Below are 15,978 nucleotides of genomic sequence, written 5' to 3'. Positions count from 1 at the left end.
GGTTAGATGGTGACTTTCGGCTAGTATTATTTTGTTTTATCACCCAAAGTCTTCATTCTTTACTTGATTGTGTGTAAAGTATGTGAAACTAAACACATTTCATATTGCTCAGTCGCTCTCTTCCAAGATTTTGACCATCTCAACCATTTTCTAGAGAGGAAAGCAAGTTACCATTTCAAGGGGGAAAAGGACCATGATCATGTGGTATTCTAGTGACCGACATAAATGTAAATGTGGGTTCAAGCCTACCTAACGAACACATCCCACAAAACACCACCACACATCCACATAGGGAGAGAGAGAAGACAAATTTGATTAAAAGAGTTTGAAAACTTAAGCAGCTAGGAATTGAAGGTGGTGGTTTAAGATGAAATTAGAACGGGGACTAAAGGCAATTCAAGTAACATTGCAACTTACATGGCGTAATGTATATAGTTTGTGAGCAAAGTCAAAGAAGGTATGTCTTAAAAGTTACATCTCACATTTGCATTATTTTTCTTACAATGAACCAGTCTTGTACATCTTAAAAATAAAATCGAGAATCAAATTTGAGTTAGGGGTGAGCAAAGGCCCAATCAAACCAACCCACCCGTCCAAATGTGTCCCTTAACCATTTGATGTATCAAATTACCATATCTTTATATATCAGACTTCCTTATCAATTATCTCATTTTATAATTTCAATTCTCTCTCTCCACACTTACATGGATGCATCTCTCATCTCTCACTATCTGACGAGAAGACTCTAATACACAATGTGAAAGAGAAGAGCTACTTGAATTTACGCAATACCGGTTCTACCTTTTGGCAATTGAGACAATTATCTAAGTCTCCATGTAGAGGAGGGTCCCATAATTTTGATATTATATTACATAATTATATTGATCTAAAAATTTGAAATAAATTATATCACATACCTGATCTTTTGTCTTTTTGGAAAGTTTCAAAGCCTAGCTAAGTTGAAGAGACATTTTTTCAAAATTTTCCCCTTTATCTCACTTAAAATAGTATTTCATCACCTTTAAAACATGAAATTTTTACATATGTCCATCTAGCGTCTCTTCTTTCCTTATCTTTCAAAAAAAAATCACTCTTTCAACCAATCATTATCAATCAACATATACTTTCTCTAAAAAAATTTCTTCGAGTGGGCCTTGAGTTTTGGAGATATGAATGTGGGCCCTGGGTTTTACCATGGTTCCCCTTGGTCGATCATAGATATTGTGGACTTTGTGATTGTGTCTTTGGATATGCAAATTCGCCCCTATTTTCTTAATTTCTTCATATTGGGGTCTTATATTTCAATGTAATTTTAACTTCCAAGAGTTGAAACAAAAACATCCCATTTTAAATGGGAAGAGGTACTAGTTGAGCGGTCAAAAGCATCAGACTTGGTGATTGCTTGACTTAAAAATAAATAAACTTGAAAATGCTATGATCCAAGTACTTGAAAATCTTCGCACACCTTTTCTATCAATTTGTTTAATTGTCTAAGATAAGATCTCTATGTATCAAATTTCTAGTAAAAACTGAACAAAAAGTACACACATGATAGTTTATACAAAAATATTTGGAATAAAAGCTAAAATACACCACCATTCAAAATGCAATGTCTGCTGATTTACCTTTAGATCAGAACTAGTTCCATCATACGCTAATCCTATGTTACATCGAATAGAACAAACAAGCTACTTGCTCTGGATGTGAAAATATGGAGGGCAGATTTGTCTCCCCAATCTCATCCCTTCTCTCTCCTTCCTACTATGCGCTTATCAACTTGCCCCTTTCAGGCGCGCAATCAGCTCATCCTGCACATGTAATTTCATGCATCAATAAAGGCATGGTTGTATAACCATCAACCAGAGCATGCCATATGATGGGTTCACAACTGCCAATGGAACAAACACTATAAACAACCCATTCTTGCATCCAAGATGAAATTTCAAGGGAGAATTCTAAGCTGGATTCAGACTAAATTGTACTAAAACTTACCTTCTTCCCTTTAGGGGAAAGACCTTTTGACTTCAGAAGGGCACGAAGCCTCTCCACTGTGAAGTTCTGGAAGTCCCTATTAGATGCTTGACTGTTTGATCCTTCTGCAAGTCCAATAGCCATAAAATTTATGATAAGAATGAATAATGAGACCATTAAATTAATATGGAATTCATATAACTTGCCAATATCTAAAGCCACACTGTGTTTTTTATGGTTATAGGGGTACACATATGCAAATCCACCATACATAGATGACCCAATAAAAGAGGCACCAGAGCTTACCTTGTCGAGAACCAACTTGACTATTGGCTCTCTTAGCTGAAGTTCTGCTGTCTGAAGGTCTTTCAGCAACCCTGAAACGATAAAATGAAGACAGGTGATCACACTAAAGACGATCAAATTTGCACACCAGTAACCAGGCATGAGTAAGTGATGCATTGTGATAATCACTAATGTCATTTAATAGCAAAAGTGATTAGTAAAGTATAAAAAAATATCCTACACACACAACATGAGTAACTTTTATCAAGACAGAACAGATATTATTCATCTAAGAGAGGTGGTAGCAATACCTCTTTCTAGAAGCCTCACTTGAAGCTACACCCTTCACATCCTTTGAACTAGCTTCGCCCTTCTGTTTCCTAAGCATGAGTGATCTAATCAATATGTTTTGTTGGTTTGTTTTTATCTGTTGACCCTCTGTATGTCAAGAAAGAGAGTCAGAACTTTCAAATCATGATAAAATCTATCTCAAAATGAAGTAAAATTATATTGACAGCCACTTTTTCAGAGAATCTAGATGTTGATGTGTCAAATGTGGATGAAAACAAGAGAACAATCCAGAGGACTGTAATAAATTTTCAGCATATATTATTTTCTACTTCTTTCAATTTGTTTAAATAAATAAATAAAAAGGCATGGAGAATATAGAAATAATATATGAGATCAAACATCATCTTGGTAACATGTTGTCTACAATTTTCTGTAATTACGATTTTTTATTTTTTTATGGTAAGTTACTAAAGCACCCTTTGGGTCTTGATCACACAACCTCACCCTCCACCTTGCTCTTATAATGGGAGGAGTTGCTGATTGATCTAGAGTTTATTGGCATGGAGCTATAGATATAAGCAACTCTAGTTAGAGCATCCGTTTCTTATTTCTTTTATCTCTAATATTGGTAGAACGAAATCTCCTCAAAATACCATTAATGATTTCTTATTTCAAACTTCTAAAATTTCATCAAACCAATGTAATGTGACATATAGAAAACATGGAGGAAGAAGAGACCTGGGGGTGCTGTGTCATGGTCACAAATATATACTCTCATCCCTCCCTGCACAAAACGTAAAGACAAGTTCAATGCTCCTGAAGTGAGAATCTAATGGATTTAAGAGGAAAATTGTAGCAATGACCAAAATATGTTCAGATAAGAACCATACCAGAACAACAAGAAGTTATAAATAAAAAGACATGAATAATTGCAGAACTGAAAGTACCATCATAATGCATTAACATTCAAATTTATTTATCTTATAATTAAGCGCGGGAAGTACTAAAAAACACATGATTTTACTTGAGAAACAAGCTAGTTCAAGTTCTACTTCTGAACTAACCATCAACTCAGAAACAGGACCTAGAGAGAGAAAATAATTATAAGATGATCAGTTCTAGTGGCAAAAAGTAGACTTTAAAGACTCTTCATTAAAAGGCTTTCTACTAATTTACACATTTGACTATTGGGCAAAACCAAGGCCAGATTCTTCTCCCAGCACCTCAATCATAACCTTATTTAAAATATACTCCTAATATTTAATTCCATTAAAAAAAATACCAAATAAGCAACATCAGGTCCATGCATAACTACACCCCAGAATCCCTTAAAGATCAGCAAACTCTTTAGGCAAGTGGTAACCCCTCCAAAGCCCTGCAAAAAGAAAATGCAGCCTCTCTTTTTTAGCCCAGTCTCAAAATGAACTTAGTTGAAGGTTACCTTAATCAGTCTTCAGAACCTAGGTGGGGAGTGCATTGAGAACTGGGCAAAAGTTTGCAGATTCCTGAAGCAACTCCCCTATAGTGCTATTGGAAATAGCTCAATTGACATGTATTGATTATACAGTGTCCACTTTATAGATGTGAGAAGCTGGTCCTTAAGTCATATAACTTGTGAGCTTCACCGTTGGAATTATCAAGGGACAAGACTCTATTAGCATGGTTTACTTATTTTCATGAATGCATGGTGCTGCCACTTCTTCCCTTATTCTATTTCCCCTCTTCCTTCTAACGCTGAAGTTCTAGATTTTGCGATATAAAAGATTCTATAACATTACTTCCCAACCTCTTATGTTATTTGTTGCAAAATTTAATTGAAACTATAATTATGTTTTCACAACTGGGTGCTGCAGGCCCCATCTTTTTTAAGCTAGAACGACCAAAAATAAATAAATAAAATTCTTACAAGTACCAAATCCAAAAAAATCCAGATAAAGAATGCATAGAAGTCTTAGGACCTGACCAATTCCCCAACTTCTTGAAAGCCTGCTCATATGGTCAAACTGGGAAAGCAACTATGCAGCAAAAGAACCGTGATTGACTGCGCAAGATGCATCTTAGCAAAACATGCTTAGGGAAAAAAATCATATTTACACCTTTCTTGATGGAGGTTCAATCGTGCAAGAATTGCATTCTTCAATAACAAGCCCAATAAAAGAAACAAAACCAACTAATTGGCCTTAAGGCCTCAAGAAACCATAAAAAGAACAAGTGGAGAAAATAACCCTTTCATTCTCTAATTCACCAAGAAGACTATATTCAATCTCTAACATCTCCATTACTCAAAAACTATATCCCATAGATAAAACACTTTTTAAAATCTTCAGTGAAGTTATACCAACAACAATGGCAGCAGAGTTCAATGCTTATTCTATAAAGTCCATGCCCAATTCAATTCACAACCAGATCTTACTTAAACCAATCCCCATCAATTCACAAACATAGCCCCAAATGCTCGCTCATTCTCGCAGACCCATAACTACCCAGTTCTCACAATTTGCACAACACACATTGAAATAACTTGCATTGTTTTCAACCTTCAAGTGTCCCAAAAGATAATCACTTCACCAAATCAAATGCTAAACAAAACAAAACTAAAAAAAAGAAAAAAGAAAAAACCCATTATCCCATAACTATACAAGTAACTAATTTCACACACAACCTAACCAACAAAGTTCCCAAACAGATTTTTTTTCTTAACAAGCAACAAAATAAAATCAAAACTAAACCCTAAACCCTCTAAGTAGTAAATGACTCTCTTTTTAAAATTTCTGGTGGCCTCATAGTACAAACGTTACAAAAATTCTAAAAAATTTTCGGTTATACTTTCTCGGCAACCAAACAGAAATTTAGAACAAAAATTTAAAAAAAAAAAAAAAATTGAAGGGTTTAGAAGGTTTAAAGAGAGTGTTCACCGGATTGGAGGAGATGACGGTGGAGGAGAAGAGGCCACGGGAGGGAAGGCCGGAGAGGAATTTGGAAGCGCCAGGAGCCGTTGGATTCGCATCGGACGGCTGTGAGGTCGAGCCCTCCATAGGCGCCTGAAAAATGAGATTTAAGCCAAAAAAGAAGAGAAAAAAAATCTAATAGCAGAGAGAGAGAGAGTGAGTCCAAGTTTGTCCAAAGTGCTTATTATGGGACAAAATATTTGAGCACACATCTTCTCCACTTCGCTATTTATACGGGAGTGGACTTTCTTTTTTTTTTTAATTAAAAAAAAAATCACATTCAAAATATTTTCATAATAATTTTAGAATTTTATAATGACATTTTAGTTATTAGGATAAATTATAATATATTTATTATATCTTCTAACTTTGATTTATTACCAATTCTCAATCTTTTTCTTTTCTATTTCAATTGTTTAACTTTAATCTATTTTTAATTTATACATTTTATCTATAATTCCATTCAATGTCATTTTAGTATTTATAACTTAATCATGGAGACGGAATGAGGTGGACAAATGACTACATTGAAAATGAATGAAAATTAAAAAATAATAATTGTGGGGCCCAAATAATTTATGGGCTAGGCCCATTTACCCGTGGGGAGTCCAAAGGCCCAAGCTCGATAATATAAAGCACAAGATGGCCTTGGGGTACAGCCGAGGACAGTTCAGTCCTCGGCAGACCCAAAGTCCCACCGGAAAGAGGGGCAAAAACGGTATAGGACTAAGCTTGAAAGAAAATCTAAAATATCCAGGGAAAACTGTCCTTACTGCCATTCAATACTCTACACTTGACAGAGCCGTATTCTTCAGCTTTTACAACCATCCCCAACGACTTTGGGTATGGGCTGATGAGACAAGTATCAGTCTTGGAAAGGTTGACCCTATACGTGGACGAAGGACAGTGGACGCTGGCTAGTATAAAAGGAAAAAGAAGTAACCTAGAGAGGGGCTGGGAAAAATGGCCAAAAACCAGAGCCTCCCAGCCCGCCTCCAGAAGAAAAACTCCTAAGGCGAAGACGACCTAACCATGTATGCATATCACGTAAAACCCACCGTTTGGCGACCAAGACCTAACCTTTCAAACCCACGCTCTACAAATGATGTTGTTTGGGCCTTTTTACGTGCGAACCCAACGCTGTTACGGTCCGCCACGAATCGTGTCCTTACAATAATAATAAAAAATAAAGAAATAAATTGAAAAAAATGTCAAAGTTATGGAGTATAATTATAATTTTAGTATAAATCTTATCTTGGGCAAGTTTAAATAGTCTAAATTGAAAACATGTTAAAGTTATGAATTTTAGTTTTAATTAATCATCCTATTTTATAAGATAATTGATTAATTATCTAAGAAACCTAATTATGTATTGAAATTTCCCATAGTACTCATGTACATTCTTCTTCTTCTTCTTCTTCTTTTTTCTTTTTTTAAGGGAAACACATGTACATTCTTGTTTTTAAGTTTAGACCAACTGGATGTTGATAGGTAACTATGTGATGAGGCTCTTTTTTATTTTGGGGATTTTCCACTCACATGTTGACAATGTATTGCAAAAAATAACACTCTTCCACAATTCCACTCAAATCGTAAAGGTGTATAGAGTGAGTTCTTGAAAATGAAAGAAATGAATACATCAAACCAAATCAACATGAACTTAATATAAACACAATACTATTGGTGGTAATGATTCCTCTTCAACATTTGACTTTAGAATTGTCAACGTAGAAAAGAAATGTACAATTTCAAACCAATTTTTAGGAAAAAATGTGTGTGATATATTTAAATAGATATGGCGTGTACTAATTTTTAGGAAAAAAAAATGTGTTAAAGGTGTGTAAGATATATCTAAATAAAGATAGTGTATGCTAATTTTTTGAAAAAAAGATGCGTCATCAAAATTTATTATAACCGATTATATAGAGGTGATAACTAAAAAGCACAAAATTTCCCTTCCTCTTTAAAACCCTAACGTGAGAGAAAGAGAGTGTAAAAAAAAGTAGTTTTGTTTTATTTATATTAAAAAAAAAAAAAAAGAATAAGAAGTTGCATTATATTTGACTAATGTGAGAGAGAAGGGGAGGAAAAAAAAAACTGTTTGAAACTATCTAAAAAAACATTGTTATATTTTCTTTTAAAAAAAGGTTTTTATTTTTAAATTTGAATTTGACAAAGAAATGTGATTAGAACATTTTTTTTTTTTTTGGGAAGAGTCTAACTCTATTATTTAAGCTTTCTATATGGGTGAATTTGAAGGTATTTTAACTATCTAAATTGAGGATCACAAACAAGAAAAATCTCTTAAATAGTAGTATAAAATCAATAGATAATCAAATATAGTTGTAAATTTCAGTTAACTCAACTAGTAAAGTCTCTGATGGTTGAATAAGAGATTTGAGATTCAATCCTTGCCTACACTAAAAACCGATTGGTGTCTTGATCTGATAATAAATAACTATTATTGAGAGCAGACGTCATAGATTAAAACTCTTTTTCAAAAAAAAAAAAAGATAATCAAATATAATTAACCTTAATTTTAGAATTCATTTCATTCGTTAAACTTATGTGGCATTTGGTATGAGAGAATCCATATTACTCCTGACATCCAGATGATTGAGAATGTGATGTCTTACAATCTAGATGCCTAGGAATGTAACTATTACTATGTTTGATTTAATTGGGAGTCTAATAAGATTTCTAGGAATGTGACATTATAATATTTGCTTTATTCCTAGGAATCTTAATTGAATTATTTATTTTTCCCATTCTATCCTTGATAAAAAGAAAAATTACTAAAGGACGTTTTTTTACACAACAACAGTAGGAAACAAAGGATATAGAGAAAGCAGAGGATAAACTTTTTCTGCATTTTATTGATAGATCTATAGCCTATAAATAGGCTAAACCCAAACGTGGAAATTACTAATTTCCTCAACAATCCTTAGATTTGTAAATCCAATATAAGTCCTTTAAAAAAAATCCCTCTAAATAAATAATGAAAAACAAAATATAAACTATAAATTATGACAACTTTATTAAAACTCTAGTCTAACATTTCAAAATGACAAGTACAATACAAAAAATGACTATTTAAATTCTCAAATGCTTTATTCTTAATAATAATTTTTGAAAGAGCTTAATCTATAACAAAACAACCTAACAACATTTAGTTTTATAAGACCATAGAAGTAGCAATAAAAATAAAAATAGTTCATCAACAATGAAACAAATGCGATCTATTACATATATAATGTATTCACCCCTGCATCTATAAGCACTTGAATAACATAGTCATACCTAAACAAAACAAAACCAAGATTTGAGATAGGAATAGATACATTAACAAATTTCCATGAAATTAGAACCATTAATAATTTGTTGAGCAACACACACAAAATAATAAAAATGAATACTTGGCAACAATGGAGAGTCCCCTTTCAAACTTTTTTTTTTTTTTTTTCACACGGGAAACATAAATAAAATTTTGTTAATGAATATATCAATAGAATTATCTATCCTAATTATGTTGTTTTGGTGGGAAGAGATAATATTGTTTTGGCTGGAAGAGATAAAGACAAAAGAAAAGATATCGATGATTTGTTATATATTTTATTTCAATTGCTTAAATGATAAGGAATAATGGTTAAAATTGTCAATTTATAAAAAATACAATTTCCTTTAAGGTTGGGAATTTGGACACCAGTTTTAAAGGGAATCCACATTCCTACTGAAAGGGGGTTAAATGGAGAATCTAAATTCCTCTAACATTTGATTCCCTAGTATGATTTATAACTAAACATGAGAATTTTTAAAAATTCTTAAAAAACTTAAAACATTAGCCCGTACCAAACATCACATTAATGTGGCTTGATAAATAAGCTTTTATCTTTTTTTTTTAATGGTACTTTTAGCTTTTAGATTTTCACACTCAAGATATCTTCTTGATTGTTACACATTATGATTTTGTTTTAATTAATATTTTGTCCATCTAATGTCAAAATGACAACTTTACCCTTACATTATAAGTTACCCATTTATCCTTAATTTTAAGTTAAACGATAGTTACAAAATAGGGTGTTTACAAAGACATATTTATATTCTATTATCACTACAAGCACATAGATATATGTATCTAAAAGGATTCAAACATGTTGAACCTAATATATCACAAATTCACAACAAAAAAATTATGATCAAATAAATAATTATAATTTTAATGCCACTACTTTGTAATGGATGCAAACACTTTCCCTATTGCGGTCCAAGGGAGCACCGTAACCAAACTCTAGGAGTTTATTGGTCGAAGTTACGAATGTACCCCTAGGGCATTTTGATTGGACATTGGAGCATGGTCAATGCCTAATTGATGAAGATGAGATAAGGTGGGATTAACACCCAAAAAAAAAAAAAAGAATTTGGATTTTGGGCCAAGTGCGCTGGCCCAATGGGCTTTATGTGGTGTGATGGGTTTGGGCCTTGAGGACGACTTCTTTACTCCTTCCATGTCATGTGTAGTGCTATCATGGGTAGAGTTATAAGCAAATTTTACTTTAAACCTCCTATGGGTAGTCTAAATTAAACCTTATAGTTTTAAAAGTACTAAATTAAACCTTGAACTTTTAAACGGCTACAAATTAAAACTTGGTTAAAAAAAAAAATAGCAATTAGGACAAGGATATCTCCTTACTTCCCACCTCATAGCTTCAATTTTATGGGGACTTGACCAAGTATAGCACCCACTCAAAAGGATAGAGCCCTTACTTCCTTTGCATTGGAAGGTTGCCAATCACCACTTGGACTTTCGTCCATAAGATTGAGCAGATTTCTATTAGGTTATTTCAAGTTTTAATATATTATTTGTCACCTTTCCAAATTTCAACGTTTAATTTAATACTTTCAAAACTAAAGAGTTTAATTTAGATTACCTCTAAGGCTCTAAACTATAGAGTTTAAAGTGAAATTTACCCAACAATTTTTTTTTTTTTTTTTTGAGAATGTACCCAACAATCTTTAATTCGGCATAAAAAAAAAAAAAAAAAATTAATGGTTTGACATTAATAAGCACAACCCATGTTATATGTCATTGCAATGGTTGAAGTGTTGCTTGTATGGGTGGATGCTTACCATTATTAAGTATCATATTTCGGGATTTTTTGAAAAATAAATTATATATTAACCAACACCTTATGTTGTGTTGTTCCTAAGAACATAATTTAATAAATAAATTACAAGCATGAGCAAACGACAAATTGATTGGATATTGAAAAGAGTGGTTTCTTACCTTTAAGGCAACAACTACATTTGAAAAAAAAAAAAAAAAAATTGCAACTAGATTAGTTAAGATTGTGAAAGCTAGAGCAAAAGACAAGCATGAGCCGTCTTGATTTTAACAAGTAAGTAATCTACTATTTTTTGGAAACTTGTAATTGTTTGGTTATAACAATACATATAGATTACATTTTTTTATTGTTGAATTATATTTTCTTCTTATTTATTTTTAAGAATTTTACAGTATCTAAACTTAAAAGTGTTGACAATAATGACAAAACTCTATAATAGGAATGATACTAAGAATATATGGATTTTACTAAGTTAGTCAAATTTATGTGTAACAAATTACAAAAAAGGTAATCTTGCCAATTATATATTAGGTTGTTAGAATGACAGCAATCATATTTGATTAATATGTCAGTTTATAAATTTTTCTAATAAGAGAAAATCTAGCGAAAATTAAATTAACATGTTTGAGTTTGAATATAATAAAAATGATATTAGTAGTAAATTCAAATAAAAATTATATAATCACAATTCAGGGAAAAAAAAAAATTCATCACCTCAAAAAAAGGAGGTCTATAATATAGGGAAGGGCAGACACGAGTCACAAATAATAGAAGGGAAGAGAAGAGAAGAGTGCGCAAAACACGTAGCGGTGCACGTTAGAGTAGCACACCAGTGGCCAACAGTAAAAACCGGATAAGGCTTGTCTTTGTTTGTTTGTTTTATAAATAATCATTAAAAAAAGCGAGAAAAGACAAATCGGATAAGCATAGCGAACAAAGCGTGACACAGTTGACCATGCCACTTCATTTTCAAGCCATGTACCTAATCCAAATCTCCCAACTCCCAACGTGTACACAGAAACTCACATCGTGCAAAAAAACTTCATTCAAAGTAAACAACTTCAAAGGCCCAGATTAATAGCTGTGTTTGATACATGTCATGTCGGTCTGTTCCTATATTTCGTAGTTTATTTATGTTATAAAGATCCTGCGCTTGTCGGGTCTGAGTGCTGAGAGAGAGACAATAATTGAGACTTTGAGTTTTACAGAAGAGAGAGTTTGAGAGTGAGAGAAAGAAAGAAAGAGAGAGATTTGGATGATGGGAACGATGGAAGGGAGTCCAAGGAGTGGGTTGTCGAGTCCAGAAGCTAAGTTGGGGATGAGAGTGGAGGATTTGTGGGACATAATGGAGCCACAGCTGAGTCCTACTGAGAAACTTAATGCTTGCTTTGAGAGCATCCCTGTTTCTGCTTTCCCTCCAGCTCCTTCTAATCAAGGTATTCTATATGTTTATGAGTTTATCGGTATATGGATGTAAAATAGAGTATGATTTTGGATAGAATAAAATGAAGGAAAATAATACATATGACCAACCCTGATTAGTTTGTTTAAAATTTTGGGACTATGGCTTGTTTGTTGTTGTTGTTGTTGGTGTGTAGTTGTTAATATTGAACATCTTGCTAGTTGTTTATGTTGAAAATCATGTGTGAGTTTGATATAATGATTTTAGGCAGAGTTTGATGATCAGCTTAGAAAATTTTAATACCCCAGTTGATAAAAATAGGGTTTTTTTTTTTTTTTTTTTTGGGTGGGATTTTAATTTCTCTAGGTTTCTGTTAATGATGAAATACAAAAGAATTGAAAGAGAGGGATTGATAAAGCTAGTAAAGAAGGGTTAACTGTAACTTTGATAGTTCTGTGAATAGATTTTTAAAGTTTTTGGGGAAGGAAAGCGAAGAAATTTCTGAACTTTAATGTTTTATTCTTATTTAGGGAGGAAAAAATAATTGGAAAAAAGGAAAGAAAAATGAAAAAAAACTAGACTAAAGAAAATCTTTTTGTTTGAATTTGATGAGATGTGGTTTTGGGTCTTATGGAAAAAGTTTTTACATTTATTGAGCTTTTCTGGATGGTCAAACAGATCAATTTAACTAGATGAAGTAGAAGTTATAGTGTGCTTTTTTATTGTTTATCATGGTGTGCTGGCTTGATATGCATTTTTGACCCATAATTTGTGAGGGCTACTGCGCTTCCAAAGTTCTTTGGACAATTGGTCCCCAATTGGCTAGTATCAACAGTTTCCATGTTTATATTTGCATTGCAAGTCAATGTTAAATTATGAATGCCTTTGCATATGATATATATAACATGCATTAATTTAATGTAGTGTACTCTTTGTATCCATTATTTTGTACCTTTTTTTTTGTTTCTTGTGCTAAGTATATGATAATTTTTGTGTCTAGCTATTGAGATAAAATCAGACGCCAGTTTAGGTGAAGCTGTTCAAATACTGGCCCAACACAAAATTCTTAGTGCCCCAGTGGTGGATGTTGATGCCCCTGAGGATGCTAGCTGGATTGATAGATACATTGGCATTGTTGAGTTTGCGGGAATTGTTTTTTGGCTTCTGTGTCAGGTTAGCACTTAGCATGCCAACCAACCTATATGATTATTTTTTTGGCCAAAATTGCTTGGCTTTTACAACAACTAATTGGACTGACTTTAACAGTAATGTATAATTCTGAGTTGGCTATCTTCACAGTTTCAAAAATGAAAATATGACAATTTATGTTCTTGACAGTCTGAACCACCGTCTCCTAGGAGTCCATCCAGTGCAACTGCTCTTGCAGCAGCAACTAATGGAGTGAATGCTGAATTTGAGTTCCTAGGCGCTGAATCTGCTGCATCAACTAATGGAAATTTTTTTGAAGCTCTGACTTCTTCTGACTTTTATAAGAACACAAAGGTTTTAATTCTTATGACTTTAACTAGCTTTGGCCATCCCAACTTGTTTTTTCCTTTTTTCCATGTTGCGCATAAAATCCCAGAACACTTATTAACTACTTAGCATACAGGTTCGAGACATCTCTGGGTCATTCCGCTGGGCCCCATTTCTTGCTTTGCAAACATCCAACTCATTTCTGACTATGCTCTTGCTGCTTTCAAAGTACAAAATGAAAAGTGTTCCTGTGGTTGATTTGGGGGAAGGTAAAATTGAAAACATCATCACACAATCTGCTGTCATTCATATGCTAGCAGAATGTGCTGGACTTCAGTGGTTTGAAAGTTGGGGAACCAAGAGATTATCTGAGCTTGGACTTCCAGTGATGACACCAAATCATCTTATCAAGGTGTATTTCTCTTCTCAGTTTATGTTTATTAAACTAGGTTTGTTATGTTCATTCTCACTGCATAATGCTTAACCTTTGCTTGTAAAGCCATAATTATACAAATTTTCATGCATTAAGAGATCAATCTTAAAACATTACATCTATATTTGAAATAAGGAAGTTACATTTATCTTAAGGTATTTGTTGATACATTTAAACTTTAAGTTATATAAATTGTGAAGATTTTAAAAACAGATCAATGTAACTAGATGAGATAGAAATTGCTGTGTGCTTTGTTAGTGTTTATTATGGTCTGTTAGCTCAATATGCATTCATGGGATGGTGTGTTAGCTCAATATGCATTCTTGTCCCATAACCTGCACTTGTCATAACACAAATAAATTGTGAGGATTTTCAATTTTATTTTTGTGCTGACTTGGTCTACAAAAATGCTCCATGGTGAAAAAGGGTTTGATTGCTTGCCTTCATTTGCTAAGAAAATGTCTTTTATGTTTTATCAATGATATTTGAGCTATTAGAAATATTCATGGTCAGGAAACTTGATAATTATTGGGATGAAGATTAGCCTAGACGCATGTTCACATGTTAATAAATTCTCTTATAAGATTAATTTTTAATGTAGGTCCATGAGGATGAGCCGGTGCTCCAGGCATTCAAGCTGATGAGGAAAAAGAGGATTGGAGGGATTCCTGTTATCGAAAAGGGTAGCAGCAGGGCAGTGGGTAATATAAGCTTAAGAGATGTTCAGTTCTTGCTAACTGCTCCAGAAATCTACCATGATTATAGGTTTGTAGCTGAGCTAATTTCCAAAATTGTGCGTCTTTTGTTACTGTTATGTCTTATGTTTGATCCTTGAAATTCTAAAGGAAATATTTAGTGATGGCAATAAGATGGGTTACTTGGATAACTCTACCTGCCCTCTTGCAATCCCTAGAATTAATGACATTACAACAAAATTGATTGCCAAAGTTTTGAAGGAGCTCATAAACAATAAAACTTAGTCATGTTCATGGTCATTGTGGAACCCTCAAAACCAGCCAACCTCCATGATCCTTTGATATATGCGGCATGATTTAGTTTATCCATTTGCGTACATGATTGGCTTATAAATTTGACTAATTGTCTATTTTGTGCATCGTAAATCTTATTCTAATCAAAAGTCCATGTTTAAATCAACATTAATATGAAGTTGTTGATAAAAAAAATTAAGCTAGGAAAGTATGCAATTTCATCAAAAAAATTTAGGCTCTTAGTTCCATGGTCCATACAGTTTTCAATCAATATGACTCTTGTTGCACTCATTTGACATGTATAACAGATCTATCACGGCAAAGAACTTCCTGACAGCCGTTAGAAGCTACTTAGAGAAAAATCATGAGAACTGCCCATTAGTGACTGGCATGGTCACATGCAAAAGGGACCACACAATGAAAGAATTGATTCAGCTGCTTGATTCTGAGAAGATTCACCGGATATATGTTGTCGATAATGATGGGAATCTGGAGGGAGTTATCACACTGAGAGACATTATCTCAAAGCTAGTACATGAGCCCCGTGGCTACTTTGGCGATTTCTTTGATGGTGTTCTGCCACTGCCCCAAAACAGCAGGGTTTAACATCAAGAATAGCATCGATTGACACCTTTTTTGCTAGTTTTGTTTTCTTGTAATGAATCTAATGATCTCTCCTTGTCCTACGGTTTCTTGTTGATGAGTTGATTATGTTGATTGTAACATAGGCAAGCACTTGTAATTAATTTTAACCCAGTGTAACTGAGTTAACTTTTCTGTATATTTTCCCCCAGTGTTACAAATCTAATAAAGAGATCCCTTCTTCATCTACATTTGTCCATTTAATCTCAATACTCTGTTAGATAGTGGATATGTTTGATATTAAAAAGATTATTCCACAGTGCTTTGATGGTTGTCATCAATTGGCTGATCCCAATGATAAACCAAGCATTCAATCACTTGGTTGATATATTTATGTATTTAAGATTATGGGTTAATTGTGCTTTGCCCCCATAGTTAAACTATGGGGTTAACTTCAACCTCCCCACCAGACCATAAA

At 33.3% G+C, this 15,978-nt stretch overlaps 2 protein-coding genes across 2 annotated transcripts; one reads left to right on the top strand and one right to left on the bottom strand.

Moving 5' to 3' along the window:
• Positions 1-1,477: 1,477 nt before the first annotated feature.
• LOC115965725 lies at positions 1,478-5,683 on the bottom strand. Its single transcript, XM_031085023.1, has 6 exons — positions 5,463-5,683; positions 3,286-3,331; positions 2,568-2,694; positions 2,278-2,348; positions 1,993-2,096; positions 1,478-1,808 (listed from the first exon to the last, which is right to left on the bottom strand). The coding sequence occupies exons 1-6, from the start codon at positions 5,580-5,582 to the stop codon at positions 1,773-1,775; spliced, it is 504 nt and encodes a 167-aa protein (XP_030940883.1). The 5' UTR covers positions 5,583-5,683; the 3' UTR covers positions 1,478-1,772.
• A 5,909-nt stretch (positions 5,684-11,592) lies between these two features.
• On the top strand, positions 11,593-15,701 carry LOC115965532 (SNF1-related protein kinase regulatory subunit gamma-1). Its single transcript, XM_031084779.1, has 6 exons — positions 11,593-12,054; positions 13,021-13,193; positions 13,359-13,523; positions 13,633-13,908; positions 14,531-14,694; positions 15,227-15,701. The coding sequence occupies exons 1-6, from the start codon at positions 11,874-11,876 to the stop codon at positions 15,522-15,524; spliced, it is 1,257 nt and encodes a 418-aa protein (XP_030940639.1). The 5' UTR covers positions 11,593-11,873; the 3' UTR covers positions 15,525-15,701.
• Positions 15,702-15,978: the final 277 nt, after the last annotated feature.

The sequence above is a fragment of the Quercus lobata genome, chromosome 10, assembly GCF_001633185.2.
Source record: "Quercus lobata isolate SW786 chromosome 10, ValleyOak3.0 Primary Assembly, whole genome shotgun sequence".
Lineage (NCBI taxonomy): Eukaryota > Viridiplantae > Streptophyta > Magnoliopsida > Fagales > Fagaceae > Quercus > Quercus lobata.
Note: the sequence above shows the minus strand (reverse complement) of the source record. Positions and strands in the feature narration are given on the sequence as shown.